The sequence below is a fragment of the Eriocheir sinensis genome, chromosome 26 (assembly GCF_024679095.1).
Source record: "Eriocheir sinensis breed Jianghai 21 chromosome 26, ASM2467909v1, whole genome shotgun sequence".
NCBI lineage: Eukaryota > Metazoa > Arthropoda > Malacostraca > Decapoda > Varunidae > Eriocheir > Eriocheir sinensis.
Genome location: NC_066534.1, coordinates 9,232,555 through 9,249,776, shown reverse-complemented (window position 1 = coordinate 9,249,776; position 17,222 = coordinate 9,232,555). Strand labels below are relative to the sequence as shown.

The following is a 17,222-nucleotide window of genomic DNA, read 5'->3' as shown; positions in this document are numbered from 1 at the left end:
TTTCAGGCGTTTCATTGATACCCTTGCTCCTGTCATAGACATCTCTCAAGCTTTTGACAAAGTCTGGCACATCTTTGTTTTGAAAGTTACCTTCCTACAGTTTTTATCCTTCTCTCTGTTCTTTTATCTCTAGTTTCCTTTCAGGACGATCTACCTCTACTGTGGCAGATGGTCGCTGTTCTTCCCCTGAACCAGTGGTTCCCGAATTTTTCCAGGCTAGAGTCCCCTTGGCTGCCAGGTGAGTTCCTAGCTCCCCCCTCCGCCACACACACACACACACACACACACACACACACACACACACACACATGTAATACGTGTGGTACAGAGCAGTGTTAGGGCCTCGTCACTCAGGTAGGGCAAGATGCACGCCACTCACTAGAAAACTCGTTCAGATGTTCCCACGGCAAACTACAACAACAATGACCCTTCACATCCTGTCTCGCCGGCTGCATTGATTAGCATATCACCGCCTGAGTGACCGCCGATACCACCGCTACCTGTAGCTCCGGGTTTGGAGTCATAGGGTGGGCTAAGCGACGCGCCACCCAGCCTTTAACTCCACTAATTGATTGATTGATGTCTCTCTGTTTATAAGCTTCTGTATCCGGATGTTAGACAGCCCCTGGATTTCGCTTCGTTTTTCTTCCCAACTTCCTATTTTCTTCGCTCTGCGCGTAGGGGATTTGGAAATATCATTGTAACCTTTCTTTCTGTTTTACTAGTCGCGTTAACAAATGCAGACTTGTCTGACCGTCGGTTTATGAGTCCGGCGGTCTCCATTTTCTTTGCAGTATAAGTATAGTAAGTATATAGTAAGTATATGGGGAATGGGTGGATTTAAATGCAATAATCTTACTCACGGATTAAACGAAATATATTTGTGTATAACTTTTCCGGTTGCCAAATGAACGAACATATTATATATGGGACGGCTCATGATATTTTCAACAAGAACCACAAGAGAACACGGTTATTTACGGATCTAACACGTGATTGATGAAAAAAAATGTAATATTTATATATCGGCAGAACAAAAAGGACATGTTTGGATGGGCAGGGTACAGTTATGTCTCAATAAAATACCTCACACCGTATTGATACTCACGTGTCTATCAAGTATCCTAGAAAAAAATAGCCCACCAGCCTCCCGATCTGCGACGCCGCCTGCGTTGTTGAGTACAGCGCCCTCCGCTCACACACTAGGTCCCACTGCACCGCCGGCAACACCACAACACAGCAACAGATAGAAAATTTAATAGAGTTCCTTGCCGCCATATATATATATATATATATATATATATATATATATATATATATATATATATATATATATATATATATATATATATATATATATATATAAAATTACATTTAATGAAAATCTATAAGTACAAATTATAGCACAGAATCATATCGCTGTCATAATAGTACAGGGGAGGTGGTGACTAACACAAAGAAACATAAAGGAAGAACAAACAACAGCAGACCTGATGGTCCTAACGAGGCTGTTTGTGAAAAAGCTACACTAACTATCTGATCAAAGGTGGAAGATGAAGGACAGCAAAGGCGAAGGCTCCTCCCCACCCCCCAATCCCTCCTGCCAAAGCTGGCAGGAAAGGAAAAAGAACCATGCAGCATGGGAAAACTGCATGGAAATTATGTAAGAAAGAGGAAAGAACTACCATTACTGCAACCACTAACCGGGCGATAAAAACGGACACCATGCAGTATTCGAAATAACTTAATTACGACAATGAGTAATATCTTAGTTGCTGGTTGGATTCAAAATACTTGTCTAATATATTCTTGGAGGCCATAACTGTTGTACTATAAACGACATCACAGGGTAGAGAATTCCAAACATTAACGACTCGATTGAAGAAGTGTTTGGCTTCGTGCGATGAGAATCTTTAGCCACTTATCTTGAAATTATGATTTTTTCTTGTCCTATTTGATCGATCAATTGTAAAGTAATCTTCCGCATTAATATCACTGAATCCTTTAAATATTTTAAACATCTCTATTAGATCGCCTCGCATTCTTCGTTTTATTAGGCTGAATAAACTTACTTCTTTAAGCCTTTGTTCATAAGATAAATTTATCAAACTTGGATTCATTTTTGTTACTCTCCGTTGAACGCGTTGTAACTTTTCTACGTCTTTTCTGTAATAGGGAGACCAAAACTGTACACAGTACTCTAGATGGGGTCGAACCAGCGAATTATAGTTTTAATATTACTTTTTCCGATTATTTTTAGACTCGTCCGAAGAAGCCAACCAATTTATTTGCGGTTTTAACTACCTCTGAACAATACTGACTGAGCTTTCAATCGCTTGATATAGTGATTCCAAGATCCTTTTCTTTATTTACTGCAGAAAGTTGTTGGCCATTCATTACGTACTGAACGCGATTGTTATTGTTTCCGATGTGTAACACTTTACATTTGTCAATGTTAAATTTAATTTGCCATTGCAAATCGTGCAAGTCGATCTAGATCTGATTGTAATGCTTCTTCGTCGAGTGTCGTAGTTACCTAACTAGCGATTTTTGTGTCATCAGCAAATTATGATATTTTACATCGATATCATTAACATAAATTAAGAAGAGCATGGGACCAAGCACTGATCCTTGAGGTACGCCGATTCTGACATCGAGCCAGGTAGCTGAAACACCGTTTAGAACTACTCTACGTTTCCGCTCAGAGAGCCACTCCACAAGCCAATTGTGAGTGTATCCTGAGATACCGTGCGTCAATAGTTTACTGAGCCATCGTTTTGGGGGGACCTTATCAAATGCCTTTTTGAAAATCCAGATATATGATATCTACTGATCAGCTTTCATCGAACACCTCAAAACTATAATGAAAAAAGTCAAGTAAGTTAGTTAAACACGAACGTTTACTACGGAAACCATGTTGCGAATTATTTATTATATTATTTTCTTCGAAGAATTTCACCATATTGTCGCGAATGATAGTCTCCATTAACTTACAAACAATCGATGTCAGGCTAATTGGTCGATAGTGTCCTGGATGAGACTGGTGTGACATTTACTAGTTTCCAATCAGACGGAACTTTTCCAGCTGTTAAAGATTTACTGAATAAGATAGAGAGCGGTTTACTAATTTGATGTTTGATTTCTTTTAAAATTTTAGGTGTAATTTTGTCTGGACCAGAAGCTTTGCTTATTTTAATCATTTCTATTATGCATAAAATATAATTTTCTACGATAAGCACGCCATTTAAAATCTTTACGGTCCTTCTAACCTCTGGCGGTTGAGGAGATAAATAATTTTCGTCGGGAAATACGGATGCGAAAAGTTATTTAGGATAAGAACATAAGAACATAAAACTTAGGAGTCTGCAAGAGGCCGGTAGGCCTGTACACGGCAGCTCCTTTGAACCTAAGCTCCCGTGAATCTAGCCCCCACCTAATATCACTGTCCATGAATATATCTAAACTCTTTTCAAATGTGACAATTGTATTGGCACTCACCACATGACTGCTCAGCCTGTTCCACTCATCCACCACTCTGTTAGCAAACCAAGTTTTGGCTATGTCCCTGTTGAATCTGAATGTATCCAGTTTAAACCCATTACTACGTGTTCTACCCGGTTCTCTTACCAACAGAACCTTATGAATATCCCCCTTATTAAAGCCCTTCATCCATTTATAAACCTCGATCATGTCTCCATGTACCCTTCGCCTTTCTAGAGAATGCAAGTTTAACTATTTAAGTCTTTCCTCGTATGGCAAGTTTCGTAACCCTTGAATCATCTTAGTCATCCTCCTCTGCACTGATTCTAACATTTTGATATCCATTCTTTAGTAAGGTGACCAGAACTGAACCGCATAATCAAGATGAGGTCTAACTAATGCAAAATATAGTTTAAGGAAGACTTCGGCGCTTCTGGTGCTTACGCTCCTTGAATTAAAATCTAGTACCCTGTTTGCTCGATTTCTAGCTTGAATGCATTGTGCCCTTGGACGGAGATCAGAGCTCACTAATACCCCTAAATCCATCTCGCACCCGAACCTGATAATGGGAGTGTCATTTAAGCAATAGTTATGTGAGGGGTTGTTCCTACCTACACTCAGAATACTGCACTTCCCTACATTGAACTCCATCTGTCATTTATCCGCCCAGTCATACAATCTGTTTAGTTCATCCTGGAGAATACTAGCGTCCTGATCCGACTCAAATACTCTACCGATCTTGGTATCATCGGCAAACTTACTGACATCACTACTAATGCCTGTATCTAAGTCATTGATATAAATAATAAACAAAAGAGGACCTAATACCGAACCTTGTGGGACCCCACTCGTGACACGTACAGCCCCAGTCAGATCTTTTACCATTGATTGATTGTAGCCATTTAATTTTCATCGTTCGTGTGGTTACCATTTTCATTTGCAAGCGGTCCGATACTACAAGTGAGTGACTTTATATTATTTACATAGCTAAAAAATTCTTTAGGATTAGATTTACTTGTTTCCGTTATATATTCTTCAAAATTTTTCTTGCTTCGTTTTATTAATTTCTTGGTTTCGCGGCGAATTCTGTCCAACTCTAGTTTGTCAGCCTCATTCTGGGTTGATATGTACCTACTGTACGCGTTTTTTTTAAGAGAGGCTATTTTTAATTTCGTTATTCCACCATCTGGGATTCTTCTTAAAAGTTGAACGTCTGTTACGATAGGGTACGCATATGCTTATGGCATTGTTCAATATTGTGGTGAAGGCCTCCCACGATTTATCAATATCTGTTTCCGGTTGAATGGTCAGCTTCCGGTGTCCAGGTGGACCCGGGTTGAAGTCCTGTCCGCCGCTGTGAGCTGAGAATTTTCAGTCATCTCTGAGTGTCCTAAGACTAGTCTTAATCACATTATATCCTGGTGACAACCTATCAGTCTGGAACCGTATTAATAAAGACTCATAGCAGTCCTTCTAGAAGGGCTGATAGAGGCTGTTCTCCTACAAGCAGTAACTTTAGGCGTCACTACTAGAAGCTGGATTCTCCTCTCAAGTAAAAGGAGGAATAAACGAGCGATTGGCATTAATTTTGCCATGTAGCAACTTGGTTGATTATGGTTACCCTTAAATGAAAGATTTGAGGTCACGAAGGTTATATTAATACGGCCACTGAACTCAAGCAAAACTTTAAAAGAGGGTCAAGTGGAGTCCCAGACATCATCAGCAAAGCAACACTGACACCACTATAAATTAGCTGCGTGCACTAATTACTAGCTGAGCCGACCATCAGGGACCATCATGAAAGTCTAAAAGCGTACTAGGTCAAACGTAATATGGATGTTTATATATAAAAAGTGTCTCCCTCAATCCGTGTTTTGCAATATGTGCTAAAAATATGTTGATGTATCACTTGAGTTTAGGAAAAAGATTATAGATATCCCTTTTCTTATTTTCTATAGTTTTTTTTTGCTATCTATTTGGAACTAATTGTCGTATTGTAATTCTGAAACAACCATTAAAATCCCCACGATATTCTGCCATTATATATCCATTTCCGTATAAGTTGTTAAAGAAAATTTTGAGCTATTGAAGTGGGAATATAGGTAAATTAAAAAGAAATGTTTATACATGCTCTATTCAACCTATATGAAATGGTCTACAAGCTGTTGTTTTGTACTTTGTTTTATCTCATGTCAAACTTAGCCCAATAACGAACCACTAATATATTGTTATAATATTGAAAATATTTTGTGAGGGTGAGGGGTGAGAATGAGAATTAATGTTTACTTTTTTGTGCCCTTGAGCTGTCTCCTTTGCTGTAAAAAAAAAAAAAAAAAAAAAAAATTCCAGCGAGCAGAAAAAAAAAAAAAAACATAACTGGAGCTGGCCAGAGACGGGGGTGGGGGTAGGAATATTTATGCGGAATTATACTTATCAAAACTTGTGGTTCGCCAAGGGGTTAAATAAAAAACTAAAAAAAACTAGCTGCCAAAGAGAAACACTAATATCGTTGTATGTTATTGTGCTCATTAGTTCACCTCAGTGGTGACGGTGGATTGGTATTGCGATCGGTTGAAATCTCTGGCGTAGCAGGAGACGACGGGTGCGGCAGCGGCCTGCAGGGCGGCCTTGGCCTTGTCGTAGCCCATCTCTGCCGCCAGCGTGTAGTTGTGCTCGAACCTTAAACAGGAATCGGGCTTGCCGGCCTCGCTGAGGACAGAAAATTACCATTGTTATCATTGTCGCAAGAACAGCAGCAGCAGCGGCAGCAGCAGCAGCACCAGTAGCTTTACTATTATTATTATTATTATTATTATTATTATTATTATTATTATTGTTATTGTTATTGTTATTATTATTATTATTATTATAATTATTATTATCATTATTATTATCATTATTATTAATATAATAATAATAATAATAATAATAATAATAAATATTATTATTATTATTATTATTATTACACTACCGTTTGCCATTTCAGAAAAAAAAACAATACGCGACTTTATTGATTTTTATTTTTACAGTGACATTTTTTCTACGTATGTTCATGAATGTGTTTGTGAGATGTTTATTATGTTTTGTGTTACCTTCAGTCATTGATTCAAGTAATATTATTTTATGTTTATGAGGAAATTCGTCAGGGATTTCTGTAACGTGGTTCGAGATCGGAGTCATAAGGTGGTCATAGCAGAGTCGCTTTCCAGTCGCATACTGTAAGAAGTGCCCATCAAAGAAGCACAGGAAGACGCGCTTCCACTGCACCAAGTGTGACCCGTCTGTTTGCGTAAGTCACTGCTATGCCCTGTGTGTGGATTGTGAGGAGATAATCTAGGTAAGTAAAAGAAAACTAAAGCTTGTGTCAATCTATTATCGTTATATCACGTATAAGTGCATGTCATTAAGTCTGAAAACCATAGTTTAGTGTCTAAGGAGGTTTACAAAGTCATTAGTGTGTATTTACAGGAAACCATAAACTCATGAAAATTTGTATAACAAAGAAGTCAATCCTATACAAAAAAATAATGCCTTTTTTCACGGTGTCTTCCCACAGTGAGCAACACTGTCAAATGCGGTGCCGCCTCCAGTAGAGACGCCCCCAGGACCAAGGAAGAAGTGAAACAAATAACTTAGTTTAATTCTTGTAATAGGGCGAGTAAAAGAATTTAATGTTCAGTTGTGTCTGAAAATGTGTAATTTTGAGTTACATTCTTTAGTCTCCCCTCCCATTTACATTTTTTCTTTAATTGAATCCTTTCAGTGATTGATGTTAAAATATAAAAGTTGAACTTTAATTTCATACCCATAAAGATTGCTAAGAAATATGTGTTTTGATTTTTTTAAAAAGGAGTCTGTCACACTCACCGGATGTTATGGAAGGATAGTATCATGCCCCATGCCCTTAAGGGTTAAGAAGAATATAGGTATACCATTAAACTGTAAGCACATTATATATATATATATATATATATATATATATATATATATATATATATATATATATATATATATATATAAATATATATATATATATATATATATATATATATATAGCTTCTTACTGTTTACAAATATGGTTAGAATTTTGTGTTGTGTATCACCAACCACTAATGTAAGTGAATGACAAAGTGCATAAACTCTGGTCGGGGCGAGCGGAGAGGAGTCAGGTGGAATGGTAGTCGATTGCCATACGGCAGTCAAGTCTGCATGCAACTCGAGAATCATGACATCACTTCCAGCTTTGAGCGGCGGATGTTATAAATACCAGCTGCCTTTCCTCCCCTCAACTTCGCCATAGCTTCTCTGACTTGGTTGACAGAGGGCGGGGTATCGTCAGTGGGTGAATCAGCATCTGCCATTTACAGCAGCGGGAAGCTGTCCACTCGAAGGGTCCACTATGTAAAAATGCTCAAAGTAGCCTACTCTTCACAACGAGCCCTTTGTCCATCAATATTCAACACGAGGGAACCATATGCTGTTCGGATAGCGCTCACCTAAGAGTAAGGCTTTGAGCGAAGCTTCTCCATGGCTCGGTAAGCAGGTTGGAGGTCATTGAGATTGAAACGACCCTCAACATCCTCATCAAGACTCCTGACATAACTCTCCTTGTCTCTCGTTAGGAGAACTCTAGTCCTACGTGACAGAGCCCTATATAGGTCCTGATTCCTAGCAAGCCTGACAGCACGGCTCTCCTTGATATGCTCCAACGTCTCCTTCGGAGCAAAACTCACTCCTTGATCTTGGACACTCTCCAGTGTACTCTTTTGCAGCTTGGAGAGTTTTGAGTTTGAAGGTATCCCACGTTTTACAGGGACTTCAGGGGTACTGAGCAACTTGAACCGATTTGAGACAATCCCTGCATACTCATGAGCACATACCAAATCTTCAACTCTCACGAGATGAAACACAGTATAGTCATATCTCGAGAATCTTCTGGACATGAAGTTTGAGTGTTGCAACAACAAGCTTATGATCAGTTCCAAATAACTCAACACTGGAAAATCTTATATTTCTGAAAGATCCCTCAATGAATGCTTACAAGCATGTAGTAAATTTCTTTGGCAACCCCTCAAGGATTGCTATTAAAACTCCGGTCACTGGGACCAGGAACCCGCAATTCTCAACCACCTGGATCTTGCGAAATTAAGGGGGGACAGATTTTTGTGTTTCTAGTACAAGAGCAAAGGGGATTATAACATCACTCATAGCCTATCTTCTATCTTCTACCGATGCCCTCAAGCTGAATACTTTTATGAACTTGCTAACTTCACGATTCAACTTCTCCTGCGGGCCCACTGCACAAAACTTTCTACTCGTGGTCATCCCTAGTCTTTCCACATCCCCCATGTAAAAGTTAAACGGCATCTTCATTCTTTCATCCTTTTCGCTGGCAATCTCTGGAACAGCCTTCCTCCGTTTTTTATTTTCTCCTGATTACGACTTGAACTCTTCTCTCCATCCGGAATTGTACCCTTCTTCTGTGCACGCATTCTGTTCTCTTTTACCGGATGCCAGGCTGAGCTCATTTGCTAGGTAGCCAGTCGGTGACCTTTCGAGAGATTCAGGACGTTCCTAGAGGCCATACTCAGAGTCCTCCGAATGTCGACCCCACGTCTGATTCTGCGGGCGGGCGCCGCTTCTGCACTTCCTCGGCCACCCCAGAGACAAAAGGAGGGGCTAGGAGCTCTTCCTTCCTCGAGATACAGGGGTCCCGAAGGTTTAGCCCTGCAACCGTCGCCGACGACAGGCTCACCCAATGCACATGCATCGAGGAAGCCTGACACGCAGTTGTGTCCCAAAGCAAAAACATATCGGGATCGAGGATGAAAGCCCCTTTTCAACAGCAGCAACAGCAACAAACCTTTCTTGCAAAGCAGCCTTAACAAGCCAGAACACTTATTCTCACTATTCTGATATGAAATCTGCGACAGTGCTCAAAATGATGTCAGTGGTGTTACATAAGCACGTTTTTACTCTCAAAACTATACGATGACATTTATGGATCTTGCGAAGATCAGGGGGGGAACAGATTTTGTATTTCTAGTACCAGAGCAATGGGGACTATAAAATCAACTTCCGCAACTCTTCTCTTAGCATGCTTTAAGTTTATTTGGGGAGTTTCCTTAAGTTCACCAATTATTTGGCTAGTAATGAAAATTTATATACTTTTAGAGCGATAATATTTTTGTTATATTCCAAACAAAATTATATTATGAATTATAACTTTAATCAGCATGATAAGTACTTAACTAACCGTAGGACACATTGTTAATCTGCCATAATTCAATCAATTAAATGAGAATACACAGCTCCACAGCTCGTTACCGCAGCGAACGGGATATTTTCTTACCGAAACCTTAAACTTTACGTTGAGAATATAGTGTTTGAATCGATCCTTAACCGGAATGTTCTTAAGCATCTATCATTTTCTGACCTTCCATCTGATCGCCAGTATGGGTGACGCAAGGGGCACTCTATTGGTGATCTTCTTGCCTTCCGAGCTGACTCTTGGTCATCCTCTCTTAGCCGTTTCAGTGAAACTTTTGCTGTTGACTTATACATCTCGAAAGCTTTTGACAAAGTCTTGTACAAATCTTTGCTTTCTAAACTACCCTCCTACTGATTCTATCCCTCTCTCTGTACTTTTATCTCCAGTTTCCTTTCTTGCTGATCTAGCTCTGCTGTGATAGACAGTCGCTACTCTTCCCCTAAAGCTAATAACAGTTGTGTCCCGCATAAATCTGTTCTATATTTCACTCTGTTGTTCATTAATTCATGATATTCTTTCCAATACAAGCTGTCCTATCCACTCCTACGCTGATGATTTTACTCTGTATTATTCAAAATCTTTAAACAGACCCTCCTTTCATGAATTACATAATTCTAGGCTGGATGCTGCAGAACGCTCAACCTCATGCCTCGCTATCATTTCCGAATGCGGCAAGAGGAACCTGGTATCCTTCAGTGACTCAAAAACTCAATTTTTCCACCTGTCAACTCTACACCCTCCAAACACCTATCCCCTATTCTTCGATAACACACTGCTGTCACTTTCTTCTAAAAAAAAAAAAAAAAAAAGAAAAAATAAAAAAATCGGTCAAACATTAACTCAATTTTTAACTGGAAACTTCGTATCTCCTCTCTCGTAAATCAGCTTCCTCGAGGTTAGGCGTTTTGTATTTTCTCCTCCATCTCTTTCCTCTCTCAGGGACCTACCTAATCCGCCTTAGAATGGAGTATGCATCTCATGTGTGGGGGGCTCTACACACGCAGCTCTGCTAGATAGTAGAGTTAAAGATTCTCCCTGACTGCTCTTCTGAGCTTGCTGACTGCATGCTTCCCTTCCTCCTTGGGCATCACTGCACAAGACTCTTTTTCTTGCTCATCCCTATTTTATGCAAGTTCCTTATGCTAGAGTTTACCAGCATTTTTATTCTTTTATCTCTTCCGCTGGTAAACTCTGGAACAGCCTTTCTTCGTCTGTATTTCCTCCTGATATGACTTGCACTCTTAGTAGGGGAAAGTATCAGGACATCTCTTCACCCAAAATTTGATCCTCTCCTGGCCTCTCGTTCTGTTTTTTTTTTTCTTTTTGTCAGAGCTGACTTTTTTTTATATATTTTTTTGCCCTTTAGCTGCCTGCCTTGCTGTAAAAAAACGTTCAGACGACGCCGTAGACGCTCAGTCACTTGACTGTACCATCCTGACTGGCATCGAACTTCAGCTGTGACGGATCTCTGGGTACGGCTGAAGGTGAACGTCTCATGGCATTATTTTTGAGAAAATAATTTTTCATGTGTTTTCGCGATTCATCAAGTTAAAGACCTAAAAAAAGAAAAAAAAAACTATCCTGCTCATGAAAAGTTGTTTATAATCCACTTTTAAAAGCCGAGCCGCACGTGACTAGACCTTTAATTTTGACGCTAGGAGCAAGAGACTGAAATATTACGGGTATTTGTCGATTTTTCGTCCGTCTGTTCGATTTCTTTAAGTTTGATTTAGTCCACCTTTTCATGAGAGCATGTTCTGTCAAGCTGGAGACGAAAAAACGTGGATTTTCACCCAATGACTCCCTTAGACTCTCCTCTGCACAGCTCAGCTCAAGAAAGCTTCTGCAGCTCACTATGCAACAGGAAGCTTCTAAATACTGGCTAGGAACTTAGGCGGAGTGTGGGGAAGCAGCCTACCTCTAGTGAACTAAAACCCCCACGTGAAACTTATGTCCCGATGATCCCCAGGGTAAGGTAAAATATTACAACGAAAGGTCAGAAACATGTCAGTCTCATACTTGTAAAAATAATTCAGCTACAACAACCATTTTCTCATGGTTAGATGACCACATGATAAAGATGACACCTACCAAATTTCATCCAGATAAGTCTAATACTTTATGGGATATGGGGTAATATGTAATGGCTTTCTTTCAACGCTAATTTTTCAGGAATCTACTTTTGGATGTTTTAAAAATTAATCAGAAATTTATTTCTTTACCAAATTGCACAATTTTATCAATTTATTATTCAGCAATTTCCCTAACACTTCCTTATTCTGACATTTAAGCTTAAGAATTTCAAGTATTTTATTTTTAATTCACAAAAAAGTGTACCCCTTTTTTTAAATACATAAAAAATAGAAAAAAAACAAAAAAAATCTCAAATTCTGGAATAAGGACATAAAAAAAAAAAAATAGGTTGAATTTTAAAGCTAAATAAAGTGGAACTGCCTTTGTTCCATACTGAGAAGTAGATAGCTTATACGTTAACATGTGCTTCAATGGAGTGAGACGCTAGCCTTCTGAATTCAGTGAAGCTTCACACCCATACACACTCGGGAGGCGGAACAGAACCCCCGACTGACACCAGATCACCGTTCTCAGCTGGTTGGAAATCGGGCACGGGATTTCTCGGTTGTGAGTTGGGCGCGGTATGCACTACACTATGGAGATAGGTGTGTGTGTGTGTGTGTGTGTGTGTGTGTGTACGAAGAACAGACCAGTTTAGCTTATATTAGCAGGCCTTACCACTATTCAGTAGCAGAAAAAGTTTCCTTCGTGATAAACTGCGACAACACGGTGATGGCACTCCGATAGTTTCAAATGTCGAGATGATTGTGTTAACTGCATTACAAAATCAGATGAAAGTGCACTACTTTTCTACCATTTGACGAAAAAAAAATATAGGCATCGTGAAGGCAGCCAAAGGCACAGTTAACTCACCCAACGGGGATAGCAAAGTCCACAATCTGCTCCTGTGACCAGCCGGCCTCGACCAGGGGTTCAATGTAGCACCAGTGGTCAGGAGTGGCGCCCAGGAACTGGTACGAGAGGGTCTGAAGAGCTCCCACGAACGATGCTGTGAAAGAGCAAAACATGAGGAAAGATAGTCAAGAAACAGGTTAAAAATACGATTTCACACACACACAGTGCCTATATTTTTTTTTCGTCAAATGGTAGAAAAGTAGTGAAACCCATTACTCCTCTCTATCATATTCCATCCTTTCCTAAGGATAAACAAACGATTTCAGGGTTAAAATGTTTATTTCTCGCGATAAGGATGACGAAAATTTATGTACATTCGCAGTCATAAGTTTGATCCAGCTCACCATGGGACGATGAAGTACAAGTTGAGGCTCGATGATGCTTCGCGAGGAGAGACGAGCGAGGTGCCGGGTGGTTGTAGAGTGAAAGTCAGAGGGGGAAAAATTCGCGTTCTCATTCGAGAAGAGATATGTGATCAATATTACTAGAGAGTCAATTTAACTCACCGATAAGAATTAGTTTCCATTAAGAAGGATTACAAATGTAAAAAAAAGTCATACAGAACCTAAAAATGAAATCGACTTTTTCTTCTTTCCTTACTGAACTCGAAATCATGATATTCATTATTACCTGTAAATTGTCTGCCATGTGTCAACTATGTCACATACACTCGCTCGAGTCACCGTGGAAGAAGGACGCATGGTCGGTGAGCTCCCCACTGATCAACTGATCGGCGCTGTTTCCAACAGAGCCTAGTATAGTATTTACAAAGGGCCTGGGTGATGATCACTAGGGTTCTCGTCTCCTATTATTGACCTGGTTGTAAGATTAGTGGGAGGGAGGATGATTTGGGGTAGAATACACCGAAGAGAAGAGGAAATGTATCACAAAGGCAGGAAAAACGGACGGATATGGAGTGCTGACGATGATGATGATGCATGGTACTGGTAGCTTCTCTGGTTTTGCGAGTATAGAGTCGGCAATTTAGAAGAGAATTTTGCTCATGGATTTAAATCAGAGTGGGCGCCGGTCACTAGTGGCGTCCCTCAGGGCTCGGTTCTTCTCCCAGTGCTCTTCATTATTTACATCAACGACGTGGATGTTGGACTCAATAATCGCATTAGTAAATTTGCAGACGACACAAAGATTGGTAACTCGGTTCTCACTGACGAAAACGGGCAAAGCCTCCAAGAGGATTTGCACAAAATTTCAGCTTGGTCGGATAGATGGGAGATGCCCTTTAACGTAAACAAGTGCCAGGTCCTTCAAGTTGGAACGAGGAATAAGAAGTTCGATTACGAAATGCACAGCGTTAAACTCAAAAGCGTTCAATGCGTCAAGGACTTGGGGATCAAAATCGCGTCAAACTTCAAATTCTCACAGCAATGCATCGATGCAGCAAATAAAGCGAACAAAATGTTGGGCTTCATTAAAATAAACTTTTTATTCAAGAATAAAGATGTAATACTCCCACTCTACAATAGTTTAGTCAGACCCCACTTGGAATATGCGGTACAGTTTTGGTCTCCCCACCATGCAAAGGATATTGCTAAATTAGAAGGTGTTCAGCGTCGGGCAACGAAAATGATCCCTTCCTTACGCAACAAATCCTACGAAGAAAGGCTTTCTACCCTTAACATGTTCTCTCTTGAGAAACGTCGCCTCCGAGGAAAACTGATCGAATGTTTTAAAATACTTAATGGTTTCACGAATGTAGACAGATCAACATTGTTTATGATCGATGACACTTTGCGCACGAGGAACAATGGCGTAAAACTCAAATGTAGACAAGTAAATTCAGACTGCACCAAATTTTTCTTCACCAACGTTGTAGTGCGAGAATGGAATAAGCTTCCACCATCAGTGGTCCAGTGTAACACGATTGACTCCTTCAAAAATAAGCTCTACCGTCACTTCCTTCAACTTAATATCAACTAGAGTAGAAATGCAACGTTTTTTAGGAGCCTTCTGATTAATGTAAAATCACTTAGGTTTAAGGACAAACCACCTAGTCTGGACCATGGGGTCTGTGTGGTCTGATTTTCTATGTAAATCTATGTAAAAAATCACGAGTGCACAAATTAGAGGACAGGGAAAAGAAGCTGATTCAAGCAAATGAAGAGCTAAAGGAGAAATTGGCGAAATATGAAAAATCGATGAAGGAAAGACTAGGAGAGGCAAGAAAGGAAAATGAGAATTTGAAGGAAATAGTGAACAAAGAGGAACAAAGGGTTAGAGAAGAAGTGTTGGGGGAAATAAAGACTTGGAAAGTCGAAAATGAGAAAGCTTATGTAGTCCTCAAAGAAGTAATTGAACAACTAAAAGAAGACAAGGAAAACGTAAAGAAAGAGGTGGTTAAGGCTTTAAAGAAAATCGAAGAATTAGTAAGAGATGTAGCAGATAGAAGAGTGTAATAATATTTGGCATGAAGGAAAAGAATATAATGTACAAACCAAGAAGGGAAAAGGAAGAACTGAAATCAGTAAAAGATTTACTAAAGAACTTAAATGATGAAGAACTGCAAAACCTTGAAGACGAGGTGGAAGAAATCTATAGGATGGGCCCCTACATAGACGGAAAAACAAGGCCAGTTAAATTAAGATTAAGATCGCAGAAGGCAACAGAGGAAATTTTGTACAGAACAACTAAGTTAAGGTAAACAGAAGGATGTAAGGAAATATATATAAAGAAAAATAGAAATGAAGCGGAAAGGAAGAAATGGAATGAATTTCTAGCAGAGGCAAAAGAGAGGAATAATACAAAATCTGTAGAGGAAAAAGAGGTATTTTTTTGGAGAGTTCTTGGAGACCGAGTAAAGAAATAGTACATAAGGGAAAAGCCGAAAAAGAACAGAACCTAGACAAGATTGTAACTCCTCCCTAGGGGAGGCGGTGGCTGAGTCGTCAGAGTAACGGCCTCGTGTTCATGAGGACGCGAGTTCAATCCCCGCCCGGTGCCACCAAGCTGGGATTTTCAGCCGCCGCCGAGTGGCTTAAAACTACCCACATGCTGTCCAGAAGACCGCCTATCAACCCGGACTCTAGATTCTAGGATCAAAGATGAGCTCTGGGAGGGCAGCATGAGCCAATGCAAGATGGCGCCACTATAAACACTCGCCTGCGCCAGAACGGGCTGGGCCGACCATCAGGACCCACCGGAAAGAAGCCTTGGACCGACCATCAGGATCCACCGGGAAGAAGCCTACCGGCGCAATAGGCCACAAAGTAAAAAAAAAAAATAAAAAAAAGTGTGATGTATACGAATGCAGACTGGATAATATCTAGAAAACTGGAACTGCAAGACTACTTAATGGAAAAAGATCCCAAAATTGTATGCTTAACGAAAACAAAGCTGAATGAGGGCATTCAAATAGTGTTTGATAATAATTATAATGTATGGAGGAAGGATAGAAAGGGTAAAGGTGGTGGAGGAGTGATGACAATGACGAGGAAGGAGTTATTAGTGAAGTCAGTAGTATATGGAGAAGGAAAGGCGGAGATAGTGAGTGTAAATTTGGAGGACAGAAACAGAGAAATGATGATGATAATAACAATCTATGTGCCACCAAGAACTAACTCATGGAACAGGGAAGAATATGAGACCATGATTGAAGATACCATTCAGAGTTTGAGTAGGTTACTCAGAGCTAACAAACGAGTCTTGTAAGTTGGAGATTTTAACTGTAAGGAGGTAAATTGGGAAATAGTTTAAAGTGGAGGTAGTGAAACGGCATGGGGGTAACGATTTTTAAGACTGACGATGGAAAAGTTGATGACGCAATGGGTGAAGGAAAACACGAGATACAGAAGTGACGATGAACCGGCGATATTGGACCTGGTGTTAACAAAGGGAATGCACTTGTTGAATGAATTAAGGTATGGGTACCCCCTGGGAAAGAGTGATCACGTGATAATTGAGATGGAAACAGAGGAAGAAGGAAGTGAGGGGGATGAATCATATAAAAGAAACAGGTTAAATTATAGGAAGGCAAACATGGAAAATCTCAGGAAATACTATGGATAACTAGACTGGGAAGAGTTAACGAGAACAAGAGAGGTGCAAGAAAAGTATGATATTTTTATGGAGGCGTATAAATCAGGAGTTATGAAATATGTACCAGAATATAAACCCAAAGAAAAAGGAAAAAAGGACTGGTTTAATGTAAGATGTGTTAAGGCAAAAGAAAATAAAGAGACAAAGCGTGGAAGAGATTGAAAATAAATTAAAACCAAAGGAATAAAGATTTTAAGATAGCGAGAAATGGATACGTGAAAATAAGGAGAGAAGAAGAGAAAGGATATGAAAAGGATATTGTCGACAAGTGCAAGGAAGAAGCTAAACTGTTTTAACGATTCATAAATGGAAAAATCAAACCAAGGGAAACAATAGAAAGATTGAATGATGGGAGTATGATAATCGAAAATCCTAAAGACATGACTGACCTATTAAAAAATGGTTCCAGCAAGTTTTTACAAAAGAATCA

General features: G+C 39.7%; 1 protein-coding gene across 8 annotated transcripts in view; it reads right to left on the bottom strand.

Moving 5' to 3' along the window:
* The window catches only part of LOC127003739 (organic cation transporter protein-like), a 351,884-nt gene that overhangs the window by 44,038 nt on the left and 290,624 nt on the right, over positions 1 to 17,222 (bottom strand). Inside the window, exons 2-4 of one of the 8 annotated variants that reach the window (XM_050870720.1) lie at positions 12,698 to 12,833; positions 6,018 to 6,189; positions 1,109 to 1,212 (exon numbers count right to left, since the gene is read on the bottom strand). The exons of 6 other annotated variants lie outside the window; for them this stretch is intronic. In XM_050870720.1, coding sequence (XP_050726677.1) covers positions 1,109 to 1,212; positions 6,018 to 6,189; positions 12,698 to 12,833 — 412 coding nt within the window. Of the gene's footprint in view, positions 1 to 1,108; positions 1,213 to 6,017; positions 6,190 to 12,697; positions 12,834 to 13,098; positions 13,192 to 17,222 lie in introns of those variants that run through there. One more of the 8 variants, XM_050870710.1, reaches the window with a different exon arrangement.